The sequence below is a fragment of the Mauremys mutica genome, chromosome 10 (assembly GCF_020497125.1).
Source record: "Mauremys mutica isolate MM-2020 ecotype Southern chromosome 10, ASM2049712v1, whole genome shotgun sequence".
Classification (NCBI taxonomy): Eukaryota; Metazoa; Chordata; order Testudines; family Geoemydidae; genus Mauremys; species Mauremys mutica.
In genome coordinates this window covers 37,066,928-37,088,324 of record NC_059081.1, presented here as the reverse complement: position 1 = coordinate 37,088,324, position 21,397 = coordinate 37,066,928, and the positions used below count along the sequence as shown (strand labels likewise).

At 40.6% G+C, this 21,397-nt stretch overlaps 1 protein-coding gene across 1 annotated transcript; it reads right to left on the bottom strand.

The window, feature by feature from the left end:
* Positions 1–1,399: 1,399 nt before the first annotated feature.
* Positions 1,400–15,107, bottom strand: G6PC2 (glucose-6-phosphatase catalytic subunit 2). The gene is made up of 5 exons (XM_045032768.1): positions 14,324–15,107; positions 13,862–13,971; positions 10,047–10,158; positions 8,740–8,855; positions 1,400–7,644 (listed from the first exon to the last, which is right to left on the bottom strand). The coding sequence occupies exons 1-5, from the start codon at positions 14,539–14,541 to the stop codon at positions 7,133–7,135; spliced, it is 1,068 nt and encodes a 355-aa protein (XP_044888703.1). The 5' UTR covers positions 14,542–15,107; the 3' UTR covers positions 1,400–7,132.
* Positions 15,108–21,397: the final 6,290 nt, after the last annotated feature.

Below are 21,397 nucleotides of genomic sequence, written 5' to 3'. Positions count from 1 at the left end.
AACAAGCAAACAAACAAAACCCTCTAAAAGGTATTTGTCCTTTGACTCAGCCCCCTCCTTCTCCTCTTCTGTGGCAGGAAAGCAATCAACAACTGGTTTTGAGCAGGACACAGACAAAATTTAACAAAGGTTTTACTCCCTTCAAGACGTTTGAAACCATATTTAAAAAAGGTTTGAAAAATGACAAATCTCAGAGCAAATGTCTCCCTTCCAAATCCTAGCCTGAGCCAGTGATTCCCCTACATGCATTCTTTAAGAAGGTAATCAGGGAGGAGTGGAAATTTCCTGACAAGGGTAAACAAATTAATGGGCATATTCTCAGATTCTACAAGCTGCAAGAGCAAAGAATGCAGAGACCAATATGTCTTTACGGCTATACATAAGAAATCTCCCTAGAAACAGCATTTGTGGCAGATGCTTCAATGAGGTTTTCTGCCCTTCCCACGGCATTCAGCTCAGTGGTCAGGAGATACACATGACTTCATCTGTGGAGGATAGATACTCACTACAAACGAGTCCTGTGTGCCTCTAAATTCATAGGCTCTCTTCTTTGGAGAAAGACTGGATAAGATAGTGGCTGAAAACTCTGCCAAACTCAAACAGTCCTTCCCCTCTCCATTTAGTTCTCTAATAAGGGATTACAAACTCACTGTCAGGATGAAAGGCATTTCTATCTCCTTCCTCACAGAGGTTTCAGAGGTAAGATAACAGATGAAGAAAGGGAAAACCTTGGAACCAAGGAATGAGTGGATAACCTAGAGATGCTTGGAACCAAGATATCCTTGGAACCAAGGAATGAGTGAATAACCTAGAGATGCTTCCACAACATCCAAGGGCTCATTATGACACTGAACAGGCTCCACCCAAACTTGAGATCGAGAGGCAGGATTTCCCACTTTTCAGATGAATGGTTTGCATCCACCACAGAAAAATGGGTGCAAGAGATAGCTTGAGGGAGTATTCCTGATGCACTAAGGGCTCCACCCCATCGCTCCTTCATCCACTCTCCCATCACCAGCAACCCTACTGAGGCAAGCTGGTCAAGAACAAGATCTCCCATCACCTGAACATAAGAGTGTGCCTGCTGTGGGCCAGTTCCCCAACACCACCAGTCTCTGGCAACACTAGCACTGCCTGCCAGGTCTCCACAGACCTTACTCTTTGCAGGCTAATGATAGGCATACTCCAACCCCTGAACCCACTGGGTATCCTCTCTGGAGCATTCAGGCCCTGATCCACTGGCACTCACAGAATTCACAGATCCACTACTCCCAAAGGAATAGTTCACACCAGCTTACCAGATGGGCCTCAGGATCATCACACCACTCAACAAACAGCACTTAGCTATGTTTATAGTAAGAACAATACATTTATTTAACAAATAGATATTCAAGAAGCAGCAAATAGAAATAGTGGAAACAAATGGTTACATGTAAATTAAAATCACAACATGCTTTCATGACATTGTTATGCCATATAGCGCAAAAGCTCACCCCAAAAGCCTTCCAGTGTCTTACAGCCAAGCTTGGCTGTGAGCTTCCACTCATCAGATAAGTCATGCTGTCCTCTTGACTCCTCAGTGGAAAGAGCCCCCAAGTCTCTTTGCAAGCTCAGATATATCAAAACAGTCCTTTGCGCTTTATTCATAATCAGAGCACCACTGTCGATTGTTGTTCCCTCTGGGCTCCCTCGCTTGTTCACCTTGCAACCTTTTAATTAGCAGCTGGCTCTGCCCCAGATAGGCTTACATTGTGAGACACACAATTGCACAATACACACTTGATACAAAGAGTGAGAAGCATTTCCTATCTCCAGGCAGACCAGAATCTGTCCAAGGCTGGTCACCTTGTGGTGACCTGCTTTAACTTCAAAGCTTTAAGAACATCGTTTCCAGTACAGATACATAACTTATTATTACCTGTATATACATTGTACAATGTTTATGATGAGAAGAGTAACACAGGCTTTCAGTAAAGACTTTACATGACACCCTTGGGTGAACTAGTATGAAGATATCAGATCCAGGGGATCCCAGTAACCCTTATGCACCCCTATGCCCTCTGCCGGTTGGCACCAAGATGCACATCACCCATGCCTCCACATTCCAGTGTGCCCCTACGAAGACAACCTACTGAGATTTGCTTATGGCATGGATTGCTACCAGTATCTAACAGTGCCATTCAGTCTCCCATAGCCCCAGGGTATTTGCAAAGATGCTGATGATATTCGATACCCAGATCCCAGAAAATTCACCTATTCCTCTTTCTGGAAGGCATCTAAATCAGACTCCTACCCAGACCACTGCACACAGTGCCATGATCCAGGCTCTGAATCTCCTGCAAGAGCACAGATTCGTGACAAACACCTGTGGACATTGCCTGGGACTGTCTACCATCTCAGGAAGTCAATGACTTGGTCTGGGACCAGTACCGATCTTGCATCCATCCCAGACCATGGTCCCATACTTTCAGCAGATAGACCTGAGGCATCTGATCTGTGATCTCATCCATGGAGTGATCCCTCGGCACGAGAACAGGAGGCCCAATAGCTGAAGGCACTGAACTGTTGTTGGGCTCCTGCTCTAGACTAGCATGGATATCAAGTCCTGAATCTTGTGGAATCTGTCGACTGATGGGTAGATCTCCACTGCTGACATGTCTATTGCCGCACCCAGATGAATAATTGAAGGAATCATGAAATGTTTCTTGGTGTTTGTCATGAATCTGTGTGTTTGTAGGAGATTCAGAGCCAAACACCACAGTACTCCAGGTGTCAGTCCTTATTATTGTGCTGTTTGCAGGCTCCTTGGGCTCCCTGGGTGAGAACTCTCAGGTATCCAGGTCCCTCAGAGCAGTCAGACCAATTTTCCCTAAGTGGGACCTACCACTGGTGCTGAAAGCCCCAACCATCCATCCCTTTGAACCTCTGACATTTGTATCACAATTTTACCTCTCCATCAAAACCTGTTTTCTGGTCACCATCATGTCCACAGCAGGAACCTTACTGTATGTTCAGTGATGTCAAGGTGGTGCAGAAATGTTCCTGCCTAAAGTAAATTAGCCTTTTCATGCCTCATAGCAGATTGTCCTCCCTTCAGTCTGTCCAAAATCACAGAGACTCAATGGGAAGATATGGCACACCTTGGCTGTCAGATAAGTACCAAAGGTTTATATCAAGTGTCCAGAAGTCACAAAAAGATCAGGTTCTCTGTTCATTTCCTTTCACCCAATCTGTCAAGGACTTAGAGTATGTTAGCCAGATGGTTTGGACTATGTATTGTTGAGGCATTCAAGGCATCCAGAAGGAATCAAGATCCATGCCACAAGATCTATGGCAACATTGTGGGCTGAAAGAGCATGTTGTTTCACTGCAGAAAACTGCAGAGCAGTGACACAGATATTGGCTAACACCTTTATTAGGCTCTGTCTTTTGTCTTTCACAGAAGCCTCCTTCAATAATAACCTTGCTGTTACTAATAATCTTGCCATTAATTATTTTTTTACACTGCTCTGGATTGAATCTACTGGCAGTAGGCTGGCAAAGGGAGCATGGCTAGAGCAAGCTATTCTTTAGCTTTGAATTGCCTCCAGAAGCTGTAGATAGGAGAGGAATAGCCCATATGTAGGACGATTGTGGAAGACGCTGCTAGAAGAATGGAAATGATAGGGAAAGAAAATTTCCATTCTTGTTAATATTACCATGCGCACTGTTACAAACCAAAGTGAGCATATTAGACCTTGTAACACAGACAAGCTACAACCGAAGTTATTTTTCATTCACATTGTAATTACAGTGTACTTACCACACTGACTTTCGTGGTAGGGAATGCATAAAAACCCTGCCTTGTTACTCTCCGAAAACGAACATGAATCCAATATTTAAAGGCAAGTCAGTATTTGGAACCTACTGTGTTTGATAAATTAGAGTACCTGAGTACATGCATCAGTACTTGGAAAACAGTAATGTTATGGATTATCCCTGTATGTTGTAATCCATTTCTATGCATTGGTGCCTGCTCTCAATACTGGATGTGCTTTTACTGGGAAAAATTGCAATTTCTGGAACCAAGGAAAGTTGCCATCCAATTTCACGGATACTCTTTGCATGAAAGACCCAAATATTAAGTGTTCCTAGGATAATATAAAATGATTTCCATATTTATCAAATTCCTAGTGCAAAATAATTATAGCACTCATGAAATAACCTCCTTCTGGCCAATCTGTTAATTTATTACTTCTACATCGCTAAAAATACAATTAGAATTCCCTTAGGCCATTGTTACAATTTTATAGAAAGCACAGTTAACATGGGATGAATATTGGGATCTGAAACCAAAATGTCTCCTACTGTGATATAAACAGTATTTCAAGGATTTGGGGCTACAAGATAGAGCCTTTCATGCCTTGCAAACTGAGTTCACATTAACTTCCAGCACTTTTCTTTAGAGGTTTTATTTCCGACTGCTGAAGGATGTGCATGAAGCTCTGCCTAAATTTTGTTACTATTCACTCTGCATTGAAATATCACAAATGATTGCATCGAGGAAGAGGAAAATGCTTTGTAAATAGCCAAATAAGGCACTTAGTGCAGACATAAAAGCTCTTATGCATATCTAACATCCTTCTTGTCTTTCGGATGTTTTCAGATACTTGCAGACAGAATATAAAGCAGTTCAAGTAGGAACTTGACCTTTGTTCATGTCTCTAAAAAGCAGTAGATGCAGTGTCTGAATTAGATAGCAAGATCCTAGTGAGATTGACTATGTAATCTTGGATGTCCGTATAACACTGAGCACATTGGTAGCACTCAATCAATACATAGTAAGCTTTCGCTGTTGCAGTATTATTTCCCTATTATCCTCCCACTTAGCGCAAGAGAACATAAAATGTGTTGTGCATGTCTGTATAAATATACAGTTCCAGATCCTCCACCAAGGCCAAGGAGTGCATGGCACAACTCAGGGAGGGGAAGGCAAAGGTGCCTGCCCACTGGTTTGGTCCCCAGGGGTAAGTTAGAGTATTCTGAGGGCAGTCCTAAATTAAACCAGCTTCCAATAGTCCCAAAAGGCTGTGGCAGCAACCAGGGCTCACTAGGGCACATGGAAGTCCCAGTGATGGTCATAGGAAGTGGGGAATGGAGTACAAGTAGTTGAATTAAAGTCCTTGCCTTGAACTCCCACAGGCTAAGGTCAGCCCTTGCCCCTGGTTCTACCTCCCTCTTGGGTAGTGTCAAGGGAGGAAGACTCCCTTGACCCCCCTCAATAGAGGTTTCTTCTTCTGCTGTTGCAAAACGGTGCTTCTTCAGGAAATGGCTTCCCTCTTGTCTCCCTCCTGCCTGGGGCTACTGGAGCTTCTTTTATATCGGTCCTTTCCCTAGGAGCATGCTGGCCAGTAGAATCATAGAACCATAGGATTAGAAGGGACCGCAAGGGTCATCTAGTCTAACCCTCAGCCAAGATGCCTGAGGGGCGGAGCCTTCCAGGCTCAATACTGCTCCAGCTCTTCCCTGGGCCTTAGTGTAGGATCTGAAAACCCTATCCGAGGCACCAATACAATATAGCTCAGCTGTGCTCTGAAAAGGTATCACACCCAGAAATTACATGGGATATGAATTTTAGGCCTGGTCTACACCGGGGGAAGGGGATCAATGTAAGTTATGCAACTTCAGCTACGTTATTCACGTAGCTGAAGTCTACATACTTAGACCTACTCACCGCGGTGTCTTCACTGCGGTGAGTCGACTGCTGCTGCTCCCCGTCGACTCTGCCTGCATCTCTCGTGGCGGTGGAGTATAGGAGTCAACAGGAAAGCGCTCGGGGGTTGATTTATCGCGTCTAGACTAGACGCGATAAATCAACCGCCGCTGGATCGATCGCTGCCCGCTGATTCGGCGGGTAGTGTACACATTCCCATAGAAAGTCAATGTGCAATGATAGAAGTTCATTAAAATGTATAAAAAGGGATATAATTGGCTTTATATAGTTACAGCAGCAAATTAATCAGCATTATCAATTCACAAATGAGTTTGTTACATTTATTATAATAATAGTTATCTCTGTGGTTGGGCAAACAAAGTTGGCCAAATATAAGCATGTCATGTTTTACTCTTGAATCGCTTTTTCACTGTATGGCAACAAAGAATTACCTTGACCAGGTGCACCCCTAAATAATGATTCTGGTTTGGTACTCTTTAAATGAGATTATTAGACTGATTTACATTGGAAAGACAGGAGCATGCATAACACACTAGCAGGTGTGTTGAGATTACATGAATTCACACTGTATGACTTTCTGCAGTTACTCTGTGCAGATGCATACCCAAATAACACTGATTTAAATGCGCTATGTTCATGAATTTCCACAAAGTTAAATGTATAGTAGTTTTAGTAAATAGAATTTATTGCCTTTTCATTTCAAGATTTTGCATTTAGTTATTTTTGAAAGAAAAATACAAAAAAGCAACATATCAATACAAAGTTATCTGCTCTGTCAATAGCCCTAGAAATAGAATCAAGTGGACTGAAATTACATTATTTCAGACTAATCTTTTAAAAAATATTTTCTTCTTTCCTGACTCAGTCAGAAGATGCTTCACTCAGAAAACACTAAGTTAAATCTAAAATTTGGCAAACTATGCAGAACTTCACCACACTACATGGCTGTATTCATGTGGTTGAGTTAGTGTGATTTTATCACACCTAATTTTCCAGCAGATTAACATGCAGCATTTATATATATAAAATGGAAAGTGGAATGATGATATGGGAGATGAAGCACCATCCAATTGAAAGTGTACAAGAACTAGAAAATCTACAAGCTGTGGCTAATCCCAACACGCATCAAAACATGTGTATACCCGCAGTGGTGTTAAGCAGCCATACTGCATTGTCAATCCTTGCAGTACTTCTGGGAATGAAGTCAAAATGCAAGCCAATCAGTGGTTCTGATATGACAGTGTCATTCCTGGATGTACTGCCTTTGGGCATGGGACTTACCGGGAGCACATCAAACACACAGTGACACCCACCACTGTTCAGAATGGAGTACCAAAATAATTACCTTTGCAGTGGGTCACAGAACACCACTTGTATCTAAATGTGCCCACATTTTTTCAGACTATTTTGAAAGTTCATCTAATTTAACTTCTTTTCAGTTGGCCTCATTAACAAGTGTATGCAGTATGGAATCAAGGCAACTACAGTCAGAGGTATGGCTGCACTTTTACAAAAAGAAAGAACATAAAACAAATACTCAGTATGTGTGGGTAACTTGATAAAATCAAACAGCTGCAAGGTAACTAAAGAAGCAGCTATGCACAGAAGTCTGAAACTCGTCTTATATCCATTTGTACCTTTACAGCTCATGATGAACATTTCGGAATTAATGCCAAGACCTAACCCAAAGAGTGCTCCTAAATTTCTCACCAGTCCAGCAAATGGAGTTGTGTCAATATTTATCCAGTCTGGATTGGCACACCATTTCTTTGCCTTTGGAACGGACCATAGAAGATCAACATCAATAAGTTTGAGAAGCAGGTAAAAGCCAAGAGCAAAGATGAAGAGAAACAAATTTGTCTTGATGTACGTTCTCAAACTCGCTGTCTGGATAGCAGGGGTATGTTCAAATGCTTCAGCAACAAGCATTCCTGTGAATTAGAAGTGCAATATTAGGGTGGGCACTGTGCTCTTGGATATTGAAAAAGAAATTGCTTTCCAAGGCCTACCTCTAAAAAGCAGAATTAAACCTCTTAAAGAAAAAGAATATGTATGTTTTTTCCACTATTATAGTACACCCCAAAACCTCATTCTTCTCCAAAACTGCCAAGTCAAAATAATGGGTCTACCTCGTTACTTAAAAAGGCCAGAGCCACAGTTTCAGAAGAGATATGTAGTTTTTCACTAATAAACCCAGACAGGCCAGTCTCTCTCTCTCTCTCCCCTTTTTCATACTCTTCAGATGCTACCCCACGGGTAGAGAGGGATGCAGATTGCAACTCCCTACTCTCACAGGGGTGAATCAAGCCTATCTATGCTCTTAGTCTTCCCTCTTTTTGAGTGCTGGAGGGGGAGATGTTTTTCATCTCTCTCCCTTTCCTCATTCACCCCCTTCTTGGCTATGAAGAGGAACGGAGATGGACCCCAGTAGCTTCAAACCATTGGCTCAGCGCTAAACATGCTGATTTGCACATGGAAAGTAGCATAGGGAGTTCCCCTGGAATTAATGTGCCAATCATTCTGAGATCAGACAATGACTAAGGGAAGCATTTTCAAAAGTGCCTAAATCCCATTTTTACAACTGAGATGGGGCTTAGGAGCCTAGGCCTCATAGGAAATCAACGGGACTCAGGCTTCCAGGTGCCTATGTTCCTTTAAAAAAAAGGGGACTAGGCTCCTAAAACACTTTTGTGCTTTTAAAAATGTTACCCAAAGGCTGTATTATACTAAGATTGTAGGCTCCTGGGGGCAGGGGCCATCTTTTTGTTCTGTGTTTGTACAGCACCTAGCACAATGGGCTCCTAGTCCATGACTAGGGCTTCTACATGCCATAGTAATACAAACACGTAATAAATAATAATAATAATAACAATATATTCAAACCCGTAGTCTCCCCAGAAATCACATGCAGCTCTAGAGAGACAGCATAAAAAGCCCTTTGAATTCCTATGACTTGTTTTTAAACTTAAAACAAATATTCAGATAATATATTTATGTTGCAAAGAGTAAGAAATAAGCAATATTACCACCAATTACTCCAAGAATAACTTGATGTGGGAAATGTGTGGCTATGAATACTCTAGAGACACACACACTGATCTGAATAATCCAAAACACACTCCAGAGGAATGACCAGGTAAGTCTATGAAAGAAAAAGAAATTGTATATATGAAATTTAAAAAATCCAAAATATTATATTTCATTGTGCATCATTCAACTGGGTCCCATATTTTTAGCAGACAGATGTACAAATTCAACAGTGTAGAGACAGATGATCAAAACCTGGAGCCAGATACTGAAATAAAACTGTCAGAATAATGGTATGATCTTGCAATCCCATTTACTTTAATGGAATTTTGCCCGATTAAAGACTGCAGGATCAGACACTAATACTTTAGGATCTAAGATCAGATGCTTTGTTTTTGCTGTAAGATATCAATTGAAAGCTAAAGTGTCCGATGTATTTTTCCATGTGTTTATCATCATGAAGGCATAATTAAACTCATGATCCATGCAATCAAATAAGAATCCTTTCAATCGTGGTAAAAAATCCAACCAGTCATAAGCTTTTACACAGAACTGAGTAAGATGCTGTCTGTGCCAATATTATGAGTATTTTCTTTAGAATAAAATATGAATGACCATTCCCAAAGTGGTAAATTTAATGCACTAACCAGTAGATCAGACAAAGAAAGGCACTGAATATAAATCAAGATTGCCAACATTATTGACCTGTCCCACTCCCGTAGTGTTTAAAGGAGACAGGTTCAGATCTGTGTTAATGCAATGGCAGCGAGTTAATTAGATGTCACTCTAAAGAAAAATACAAATCTCCTCTATATTCTAATTCAGCGGTTCTCAAACTTCATTGCACCACGACCCCCTTCTGACAATAAAAATTACAATGTGACCCCAAGAGGGGGGACCAAAGTCTGAGCCCACCCAAGCGGGGGGGACAAAGCCTGAACCCCATTACCCCAGGTGGGCGAGCTGGCCAAAGCTGAAGCCCTGGGCGAGGGGTCTGTAACCTGAGCCCAGCTGCCTAGTATTGAAGATCGGCCCAAGTGGTGGAGTGTGGGCCCTGGCGACCCCATTAAAACGGGGCCACGACCCACTTTGGGGTCCCAACCCACAGTTTGAGAACTGCTAGTCTAATTCTTTGTCCAAAACCAGTAAGAATGAAGACATGTTAACAATTTAAAAGTGAAGTGGGCCAAAAATGAATTACAAATATTTGCTCTATATTACAAATATTTGCTATAATAATGTTTATCTAAACTAAATATATAAATCCATCAAAATAAAGGTTTCAGAATATCAGAAACTGACTGACCTGTGCAGTGTAATTGCAGATTCATCTTTCCACCTCACTGTGTAGCTAAGTGCTGCTGTTACCATTACATACCAGACACAAGAAGATCCCATGGCGTGGCCAGATGGGCTTCCTGTTAAAAGAAAAAAAGGAATATTTTAACTTAAAAATCATTAGTACAAGTTTGGAATATAGAAAAAGAATCATTATCAGTTATTCAAACAATCAATGAGCCCAAAACAGTAAAAACTAAAAAATCTAAAGGAACCTTACGATGGATTGTGGCATGTCAGGCACAAATCACAGACATTGATTAGATGGATATTGGGAAGGCAGCCTATCCTTACAATCACGTAAGGGAAGTCATTTTATGTTAGTCTGGTAGTTTCTTTAGGATAGAAAGAAAAAGCACTTTGTATTATAGTGCTGATATGAACAGAGCCACAAAGTATACACAAAGAACAAGGAGTCTTGTGGCACCTTAAAGATTAACACATTTATTAGAGCATAAGCTTTTGTGGGCTTATGGTTTAATAAATGTGTTAGTCTTTAAGGTACCACAAGACTCCTTGTTGTTTTTGCTGGAAGACAGGTGTATATTGAAATATGGGAGAAGCAGGGAATGATCTCCTTGTATCAGTAAATTGTAAAATACACTAGAGCAATTTCAGACTTCAGATAGCCCTTCCAAATTGTCATTTTGTCCGTTTCCTCAGTTAGGAAGCTATATTTTCTGTAGATCCTCAAAAGGGGGGGGGGGGTCTTTTATATTATGTTGGAAGAAAGGGGCTTATTTATGTTCAGTTTGACACAATACCAAAAGTGTTGAAAATTGAATGAAAATTGGTATGGGAAAAGATTTCAATAGATCCCTTCTCATGAAATAATGTTATAACATTTTGGAATTAATTAACAGTTCTCTATAGCAGTGCAACAAATGGGGGACTCAATATAAACAAACATCTGCATATTGAATACTTTATTATGTGCCATGTCATTTACCCAAATTTAACAGAAGCCATTTTCAAGCATACTGAAGGCAGTGTGGAGATGCAGAGGATTTCACCCACATCTCATGGCGCTGACCAAAGATCTAATCCCAGTGGAATGCTGCTAGTGAAGTAATTCATAAAATTACTATGGCAGTTCTCTCTGCACATAGCAGGGGTCAGATTCTTGGCTTCATCAGATTTACATTTGGTGGAGGGAGGTCATGGCTCCCCAGTTCTCACTGGTCCTCAGCCCTGGTGCAGGCTTGAGTAGTGCAGAGGCTACTGCCTAAAGGTGTCTCTAGCATGTGTCAGCTCAGAATGCTCCCCCAAATCCATGCACCCATTGAGTATAACTGGAGTGCAGTGTGCTCCAGCCACTCCTGCTCCTCACATCACTACCTCTAACACACCCTTCCCCAGTCCCAGCATGCCCTCCCAGCTGGGGGCTGCAGAAATAGCTTAGAGCTGGCTATGCTGGCTCTAACCCCTCTGGGGACTCCATTATGCCACAGGAAAACCCAGATAGGGGAGATTCAGACATGGCAGATAATATGACTTTGTATGTGTTAAGATGATGCAACGTGGCTTCTTGTGCAGTCAGAAGGGTAGAAAAGTTTGTAAGGCTTATTTTGTAGGCAGTGGAAATCATTTTTTTCACTTGAGAAAATGTTCTGACCAATCCCTACAGAAGTAGTTCACAAAGGTATGGGATATCTTGGTAAGGTAGAAAATGGCATCTAAGAAGGAAAATTACATTGATTTCTATGCCACCTACACATCTTTTCTGGACTTGGCTAGGAGATTCTTGATCATGATTCCTTCATTCCTTCTTTTTTTCAAAAGGTACTTGCATGGCACTTTCCACACATTAGAATTCATTTTATTGGTTAAATCAACTTATGATCTCATATTTCAGTGTTTGAAAACACTTTTTACTTGCTATTGTCAGTCTTTTCATCTTAAAGTGTTTATCATACCCCATATGCAATGTGTTTATTAGAGATAGGCCTAAAGTCCAAAATTTAGACCCACATTTTGAAACTCCACCAATATTTGTGAGAGGGTTGGATTGGGGGTTTTGGTTCAGCTCATTGGAGCCAGCTGCGAAATTCAGATCTAGATCCAAATTCAAATTCCAGAACCTCTATCCCAAAGTTTGAGATTGTCCAGATGCAGGTTTTTAGTTCAAGCTATCTGCAGTCCTTATGTTGTTCATTGTTTTATCTAGTTCAAACTATCTGCAGTCCTTATGTTGTTCATTGTTTTATCTACTTTGCTCATTTAAATATTCATGTCAGAGTACATCTGCTGCTCTAGTCTTCTCATTTAAACTACATATTTAAACATTTTAAATAACACATTTGGAAAAGGCCATACTGAATAAAATAAAAATGGGTTCTTCTTAAACAGGAAGAAACAGGCCTTTTGTTCCAATGAATCATGTGGAAACACACTAACTGGTATGTAAGCAAGGTCTCACTATTGCAAGAGGCTGAGTGCCCTGAGTTCTGAAGTCACTTGAAAGGAGCTGAGGGAGGCTCTTAGCACCTTGGGTTGGGTCCCAAGTGATTTAATGATCAAGTGAGACAGAGAACAACCCTAACAGCTGATAGCAGGTCCGTCCATAAAGTAGTAAACAAACTGTCAGTCAGAAAAGCTCAAGTCTCTTCTTCAAAATTAGAGTAAAGTATGATGCAGCATCTTGCTAACAGAGGGGAAAAATGCAGCATTTTTATCCATATGAAAGCCTGTAGAATCACAAAGCACATTAATAACAATTACTGCACATTTCTCATATACTGGGGGAAAAAATCCATTTCACAAGAGCTATAATTAAAGCTGTATAAACATGTCAAATCCAGTCTAGAGTAGGAATGTCTGAGCTTAATTTGCTTAATTTCAAACTTCATGGATTTGAAAGTTCATTTGAGACTTGAGCAGTATTGGATTTACATTCCACTTAAGAAAGAAGTAAAAACACAAGCAGGGAGGGTGCTCAGTGAAACACTATAATGAATATATCACATATATAGTGTATTCTCTTGTGCCAGCCTATAGCTTTGAGGGGAGTGGGGTGATCTATCCTGAACAGATAACTCAGGCTTCCCTATAGTTAGAACATAGGTGGCTGTTGTTCTTTTTTTTTTTTTTTAAAGAACTAAATAGCTTCAGGGAGGAAGAGGATAGAGAGATTAGGGGTTTAAATATCAGAGCAGTGATCACAAATTTGTTTTACTTTTGTGACCCTAAAAATTGCTGCAGTAGCTCAGAAATCCTCAAACTCCATAAGAGTCACCTGTTCTAATCTGGAGTGCTCTTGGGCAACATGTACTTGAATATATGCTTAGATATCAAAATATTTCACTTGTTCATTTGACGTGCTGAAGAGGACAAATCTAGGGCATCTACTTACCTTCAATAAACCTCTGTGGACCTCTTCTCTGCAAGTTGATGTCACTTGCAGCAGGACTACCTCCAAGAATGACTTCACAACAAAAGTGATCCAGCATTTCTGGGGCTGTAAAGTAATTATTGGAAGGACAGACCTCCAGCATTGCTACCTGTAATAACTATCATTTTTAAAGTGATGCCTTTCATAAGTTAAAGACATTGAAACAAAAGTTCTTGCCAATACGCAAACCAGGTAGTCTCAGCTCTTAACACATCTAATATTTAGATTCTCTGTTACATTTCTACTGCAGTATTTTTATGCTCAGGTGCCTGCATACTGTACTTTATTTTTAGCAGGCATATTAAGTTACAGTATAATCACTATCACTGACTGCTACTTGCTGAAGTAATACTTACAATATGTGCAACACTGAAGCCACAAACATTCCTTACCTGGCCCAGTTTCACATGTTATAGGAAATTGTTCAAGACATGGGCTCGATTGATTGGGATAGATCATTGTTTCTTGGACCCACCAATATGGACGATGGCCAAATAAAATCCTAACAAAAAAGAGAACAGTAGATACTATACAAATACAATAAAAAGATCTCTGAGTAGAAAGGTCCAAGCAAAGTAGAAAGGATAATTCACCTTATGCTATACATGAACATTTTTATTGTTAGAATAATCATATAAATGCTCATTTGTGTTCTTCTTCGCTTACCAAAATGTCACTGTAAACACACAGCCTCAGTTTGTTAAACCTGAATTTTGAAACACATTGTATTTTATATTTAAAAGGCAAAACTACATAGGTAAATCTACAGGTTACAGGAAGTACTGTAATCTTGAGGCAGCTAAAAACTTGCATAACAAAAAATACAAAGTTTTAAAAGAAACACAACTTCTTACCATTTAAATATGAGGTTGAACCAATCTCCAATGACTGCCACCCATATCATTTTAGTACCAACCACTTGGTTAAGTTGGAACCAAAGAGGAAAATAAATTAAAAATATATTCCGGGGATCTCCTACTTGAGACATGAAATTTAGAAAGTCCTGGTAAGACCTGTAATCCTTCTGTAAATGCTGAATTATAAGCACACCATTACTATGAAGGAGATCCATCTTTATCGGTTACACTATACTAAAAGGAAAGTTCCCGTAATGTTTAGTTCCTAATGGCAAAATTAGAACCATGAAAGGAGAGCTATTAAAAATGAGAGACAATGACTAACATTGCTTTTATATTGTACCAGAGTGGGGTGTCTGGCCATTCCTGAAACATGTGACTTTCCACATCTATGAGGAGACACGTGGGTCTGTTAGTGCTGGAAAGCTTTTCTGTTTGCAATTTTTAATTGGAGGAAAAGAGGTGAAGTATATGCTGATCAGCAGCAAATCATGGGGAAAGTTTTGTGGCAACACAATGACTGTCTTATGCAACCCTTTGTATGAACAGTTGGAAAATGTTTGCTTGAATTTTAACACAGTTCATTTCTCCGAAGGACGGACACTAGTAATTTGTATGCTTGATTAAGTGTTGCCCTTATAAAGACTAGAAAGAATTCATGATTAATTGGTCTAAGCAGAAGAGTCATTAAATTTGTGCATTTTAATTTGAAATAGAATGTGGCTATATTGCTGTATTTATTTCTTAGCACGGCACATGTTTTAAATTGTGATTAAATCCAAACAGCAGACATAAATTAAAAAAAGAATTTTAAATGACAGGTTGTTTTCTAAAGTGATACTTTCCCCAAAGAGTTGAAAAAATAATTATTTCCTTTACACAAGATACCATGTTAACTGAGGACACATTGAGGATGGATTTTTTTCAGTATGAATTAACACAGAATAATGATGGTATTGACTGGAGTGATTCAGAGGATAAAGCAGAGGCTATGCAGTCTACTCTGCCAAGGCAACTCAAGCATAACCTTCTGCATCCTTAAATTCTTTTGCATAGTCTAATATGAATGCAATAAAGGGATAGTAGATCTTAAACAAGTAATATTTTGCAGAAGCTGGTTTTTAATGTTTAAATATATACTTTCTCTGAGGAAACAAAAAGTGGACCTGAACCAAAACTCTAGCTCTGACCTACGTACCTAATGAATAGGCAGACCTAAAGGCCCAATCCAATGCCCACTGAAATCAGTAATAGAAAGACTCTCATTAATGTCAAAGAGCATTGGTTTGGCCCCTAAGGGTATGCCTATACTGCAATAAAAGACCCACAGCACAGCTGCAACTGGCTTGGGGGCTATTAAATTGCAGTTTAGATGTTTGGGCTCAGGCTAGAGCAGCGGTTCTCAAACTGGGGGTTGGGACCCCAAAGTGGGTTGTGATCCAATTTCAATGAGGTCTCCAGGGCTGGCTTAGACTTCCTGGGGCCCGGGGCTGAAGCCTGAGCCCCACTGCCTGGGGCCGAAGCCCAAGGGCTTCAGCCCTGAGCAGCAGGGCTCAGGTTATAGGCCCCCTGCTTGGGGCTAAAGCCCTTGGGCTTGGGCTTTGGCCCACCCACCCGGGGCAGGAGGGCTCGGGCAGGCTCAGGCCCTCGCTCCTAGTGTTGTATAGTCATTTTTGTTGTCAGAAGGGGGTCATGGTGCAATGAAGTTTGAGAACCGCTGGGCTAGAGTCCAGGTTCTGAGACTCAGGGCCATGGGGTTTTTTTAATCATAGTGTAGACATATCCTAAAATGGCAGATCCCAATATTCCCAAACATGGAGAATAAGGTGGGGTTGAAATCTGGGTCTAAGTCAAAGTTCAAGGTGCTTAGATTCAGTCCTTTCTAGAAAGAAGCTCAAGCTGTGATTTCAAATCCAAGTTTATGGTTTGGATATAGGACTTTGGTTCAGTCCCATCTCTAATATTAAAAAATAAATGTAATATCTTTCTTCACCAGAGACACATTTAGGGTATTTAAGACATTTCTTTTAAAAATTTCCTAAACTGATGACTAGTTCTTTGAGGTTTTGGGTTATTTTTCAAGTGAATTAGTATTGTTGAAATTGATATCCCTAAAGAACTAAAGAAAGGTCCAGCAGGGACACAGTAGAGCAGCCTTTCCACACTGCCCTGCCACTGTGCCTCAGCCATGCTCTGAGGGACCACTTCTAGAATGAGAGCACATCACATTTCATAGCCACTGAGTTCTTGATCTTTCTGTGTAGACTGCCCGCAGGTGCCAATTAATGCTAACTGAAGTGACAAACGAAGGACTTTTGGGGATCTGGTCCCCTGTCTACCATTCAGAAACCACCAACCGATTTACTTTCAGTCATTTACCAATCCCGGTTGGATTCAGAAGTGAAACTTGACCCATCCAGCCTCCCCTTACCAGCTCTTTTTATGTGCTACCAGTCCCGCCTGAGGTTGCCCAGCACTTCCCATTATAAGACCCTGTTTTCAATTGCATATAAATTTGTCAAACCTGAAATTTTCCACGCTGGGTGTCCGCCTCTGGCTGAATTTTTTTTTGGAAATTTTCAGCTAAAATGGTTCCACCATTTCTGAGAACAAGACTAGGGGAAAATACATTGTTTTACTCATATTAAAAATGCTGGTGACGTTCTGTTTGAAAAGCTCTAGCTACCCCATGCTTTGAAGAAGGGACTTGAAATTCAGCAGGAGGGGGTCTTGGTGTCAAGGATATTCCTTTTGCCATCTCTGTAAAAATCCAACCAAATCTGACCAAGTTATAAGGCTTTTGAAAAATTGTACTTCACACATGCCCAGTACACACTGAGCATGCTACAGCTCAGGATGGAGCAGGACTTTACCTGTAATTACAACTCTGGCCTGCTGCAAACCATGCGAGGTCTGGGCACTGAATAGAGGGTAGGGGACCTGTGTCTCTCCTGCTCTTTTCTACTGAACTCTCAATAACCCCACGCTTGGTTCAGGCAACAAAAGAGGAGGAAGCTACTGCATTCGAATGCAGAAGGAAGAAATAGAAGACCTACTGGGAAGGTAGGGGAAGTAGATTGGGACAAGGAGCCTTGGGGTAGGGGGAGGGCTGGATCCTGATTGGGTGATAAGGGAAACTGGGACTGGGAGTTTAGATGGTAGTGGGACTGGGTGGGCAAGGAGACTGGGAAAATTAGGCGGGCAAAGATTGGATGATGAGCCCAGTAATGGAGACTGGGACTGGGATCCAGTGGGGACAAAGAATGTGGGATAGGAAGGCATGACCAGAGGCAGGATGTGGGAGAGAACACATCAGAGGAGGAGCCAGGATGGGGAAACTGGGAATAGCTGGGCAAGGAGACGGTACTGGGATGGGGAGTCTGGAGGGGTGAGACTAGGACTTCCTTGTCAAGAAGACTGTGACTGGGATGCAAAGCCTGAGAAGTGGAGAGTGGGACTGGCTAGATGAGGAAAATGGGGCAAAAGTCATGCTGGGGCAGGGAGGCAGAAGATTCTGTGCCTACTAGAGCACACTCCCCTCCAGAGCCTAGAATGAAACTCAAAATCACCATTCTACTTCTGCCAGCAAATATCTGTAAAACCCAAAAGCAAAGTGTCCTATCCTCCTCTAATGCTGGTCCATAGAGAGGATAACAACCTACTACTGCTATCAGTTACTCCATTAGCTCAAGCAGCAGAGGTCTGTGAGCTGGATCTAAAGGTTCCAACCCTGCTAAGATCCATCTGGGTGTCAGTATGATGGAATTTCTGGGTTTTTTTTCAGTTTGCTTTTTAAAAATGACACACAACAGAACTATTTTAAAAGAACATTATTAAGGTTCAAAGTCAAGCACTCAGAAGTTAGAAAATACCAAAATTAAGGTTAAAATTAAGGCAACATTAATTCACCCTCCTTTCATGTATACATTATAATTAGAGCTGGTTCAAACTTTTTCCAATTAAATGTTTTTCCATTGCAAAATGCCATTTCATCAAAATCAAAACTTTCTACAGGAGCATGCTGATTTCAACATTTTAAAAATAAAATAGAAAAAAAATCTGAAAAATAGCAAATTGACCTTAATGGAACAAAATATTTTGATTTTTTGTTTTGAAATGACTTTTTATTTAAAATGAATCAGGCTTGTCTAATGATGGTTGTTGACTATAGGACCCCTGATTCATTTGTTGCAGAAGTTGGAAGTTGTGTAGGGAATGAGGCAGGGAATTGCATGAAGGGAAGGACAGTCTGATGATTAAGGCAGTAGAATGCTGCCCTGGCAGTTGGGATTCTGTCTCTGCCATGGATTGGGTGACCAGACAGCAAGTGTGAAAATTGGGACGGGGTTGGGGGGTAATAGGCGCCTATATAAGATAAAGCCCCAAATACCAGGACTATCCCTATACAATCAGGACATCTGGTCACCCTAGCCACGTAGTTCCTATGCGATGCTAGTCAAGTCACTTAAAACAAACTTTTCATATGAGGTCACTAATTTGTGTTCTTCATTTAATGGGTACCTGACTTTAAATCGTTGGCCTGATTTACAGTAGTGATGAGTGCTCACAGCTGCAGCTGAAGTCAATAGGAGCTGGACTTTGAATATATAAAGTGCTATACAATACTAAGGACTCCAAAAAATCAGGTCCTAGGCATCTCAAATGGGGTCCAAAAATTTATGGATACTTTTGACCTTAATCTGTCTGTAAAATGGGGATAATAGTACCCACTTAAGCTCACAGAAACATTGTGAAGAGAAATTGTTTGTTTGCAAAGCACTTGGCTACTATGGTGATGAGTGCCATAGAAAAGGAGGTTTGAGCATTGGCCTGCTAAACCCAGGGTTGTGAGTTCAATCCTTAAGAGGGCCATTTAGGAATTGGGGCAAAAATCTATCTGGGGATTGGTCCTGCTTTGAGCAGGGGGTTGGACTAGATGACCTCCTGAGGTCCCTTCCATCCCTGATATTCTATGATTAATGAATTAATAATTCTGTGTTCTGAGCTGGTTAGAAGACTGTGCAATAAAAAGGCCTGGGGCCACACACTGAGCAATGTGGAGAAAACAAAATATTTAATAGATGCTCATTAAGCGAGCACTGTCCATCCTATGCACTGTATGAGTCTGGCACTCTTTGGAAACAATAGCCTGTGATCATGTAATTAAAGCCTGCATCATAATGAATAAGCACAAAGGGGCTGAATTAAGGTTGCACAAGCAACCTTAATTCTGGTATTTGCTAAATTTTTAGTGCTTGATTGTTAAAAGAACATTATGAAAACTGCACAAAGATTTTGTGTGTGTAATACTTACATATATTTGCAGAGAGAAAATGGTACACAACTTTAGTATATTTTAGTGACTATAAAAATGGGACAGAGGCACAACCAGGACTTAGCAAGCTTTCTCCACGAAGCTCTGCCAAGGCATCTCATACTAGAGTCACAAACACAAGCGTTACAGCTGCACTGAGATTTCCTGTAGGAAAAATGTATTATACCAACTTGTACTGTGACTTTGTAATCAGAACCAATATTCTCTCTCAAGCTGTTAACAGAGACCATAACACTTTACACTTGTGAATTAAAATCTGATCAGGTCAACAGATGGGAACAACTCATGACTTTATCACCAGAATACCACAGACTCAAATACAGTACAGACCCTTTTATCTGAAACAGGGTTATGCTCCCTGACATCTATGAATCACATTGAAAAATCCCTAAATTGCTTGAAATCCCTATTACCCACCTATAGTCAGTGTCTCCCCATGATAATCAGATGATCAATGTTACAGAAACTACAGAATTAAACTCTGGAAACAAAAGCAGCTGCACACAAGGCACTGTACCCTTCCCAAATGGTGCCCTACTACACTGGACTTTTCAAGCCAAGTTGAAAAAAGCAGTGGAGGCTTTGGTCAAAACTACTTACCTTCCAAGTTTTTGCTGAAGAGAGCTTTAAAAGTCAAACATATTCTTATGATGTGCATTCAACGAAATAAAGTGGAAAATTATAAGTAGATCTAACAAATAAGAAGGTATGATTTAAATGGACATAAAGGACCTCTTTTACCCACTGCCATCTCTCATTTACTTTAGCTATTAAGAGTCTATTTTTAGACGCTTTTTAGCAGATTCAGATCTGAGCCTGTTTATTGCTCCTCGCTTCATTGAGCCATGTAGAAAGCAATAAAGTACCGAATCATGATTCTGACTTCTCTGTGCTGTTTCTGAGTAGAATTAGTGTTACATGATTTACAATGTCCATTTGCTCCTACAATTTCTCCTCCTATATTAGTGCTGCTGAATGGTCCATTTCAATTTGTACCACATGATATCAACATACATTTTCTCTAACAAAATCCTCTTAAAAATAAAACTTCAGGATAATTCAGCAATAAATATTTAACAGCTTCTTGGATGCACAAGACATGGAAATTTCAGACTCAGCAAATTAGCTGTCCCATAGGAGCCTTTGTTATTTGGGGTTTTTTGTTTCATGCTGAGCCCAACAGCTTGTAGCTCTGAAGCAGCCTGACAGGTGGACTGGTCATATAAATGAGATACTAATCCTGATTCACATCTTCCTTGTTGGTTGAAAATCTCTCTCTCCCAAGTAATTTTATAGCATAATTAGGGTAATCATTATTCTCTCCAAAGGTTAGAATAATTCTCCCTCATAAGGTAGACAGGCTCGCCAACAGTAAACTCCAATTCTCCAAAGGACATTTGGGTTTAGTATGAAGAAAAAATATAATAACCCATTCTCCTGCTTTTATATGTACTGCTGGTTTAGAAATATTAGTTAGCTTTAAATCGCAGTGCAAATGTCACGTGACAGTAGGTGGTGCTTTAGCAGCCATCTTGATTATAGTACTTAGTTAAAAGAGCTCTAAGTTATTATTCAGTAACTGTTGCCCCGTTAACAAAACTATTTTACAGCAAGTAGGTTTACAGCATTCTGGCACCTGTCAAGGTACAAAATGACCTCAGGAGCCACTTTTCTGCAGCTACAAACAAGCAATAGAGCCCATCTTATTCCAGCCATACCACAATTTGTTTCTCTGA

Bases quoted from the DNA above. Each gene is read 5' to 3' on its own strand.
- G6PC2 (XM_045032768.1), bottom strand. From the start codon at position 14,541: ATGGATCTCCTTCATAGTAATGGTGTGCTTATAATTCAGCATTTACAG. The intron at 8,856-10,046 runs GTCAGTCAGTTT...TTTCTTTCATAG, and splicing joins TCTGCAATTACACTGCACAG to ACTTACCTGGTCATTCCTCT. The intron at 7,645-8,739 runs GTAATATTGCTT...TCTAATTCACAG, and splicing joins TATTCTTGGAGTAATTGGTG to GAATGCTTGTTGCTGAAGCA.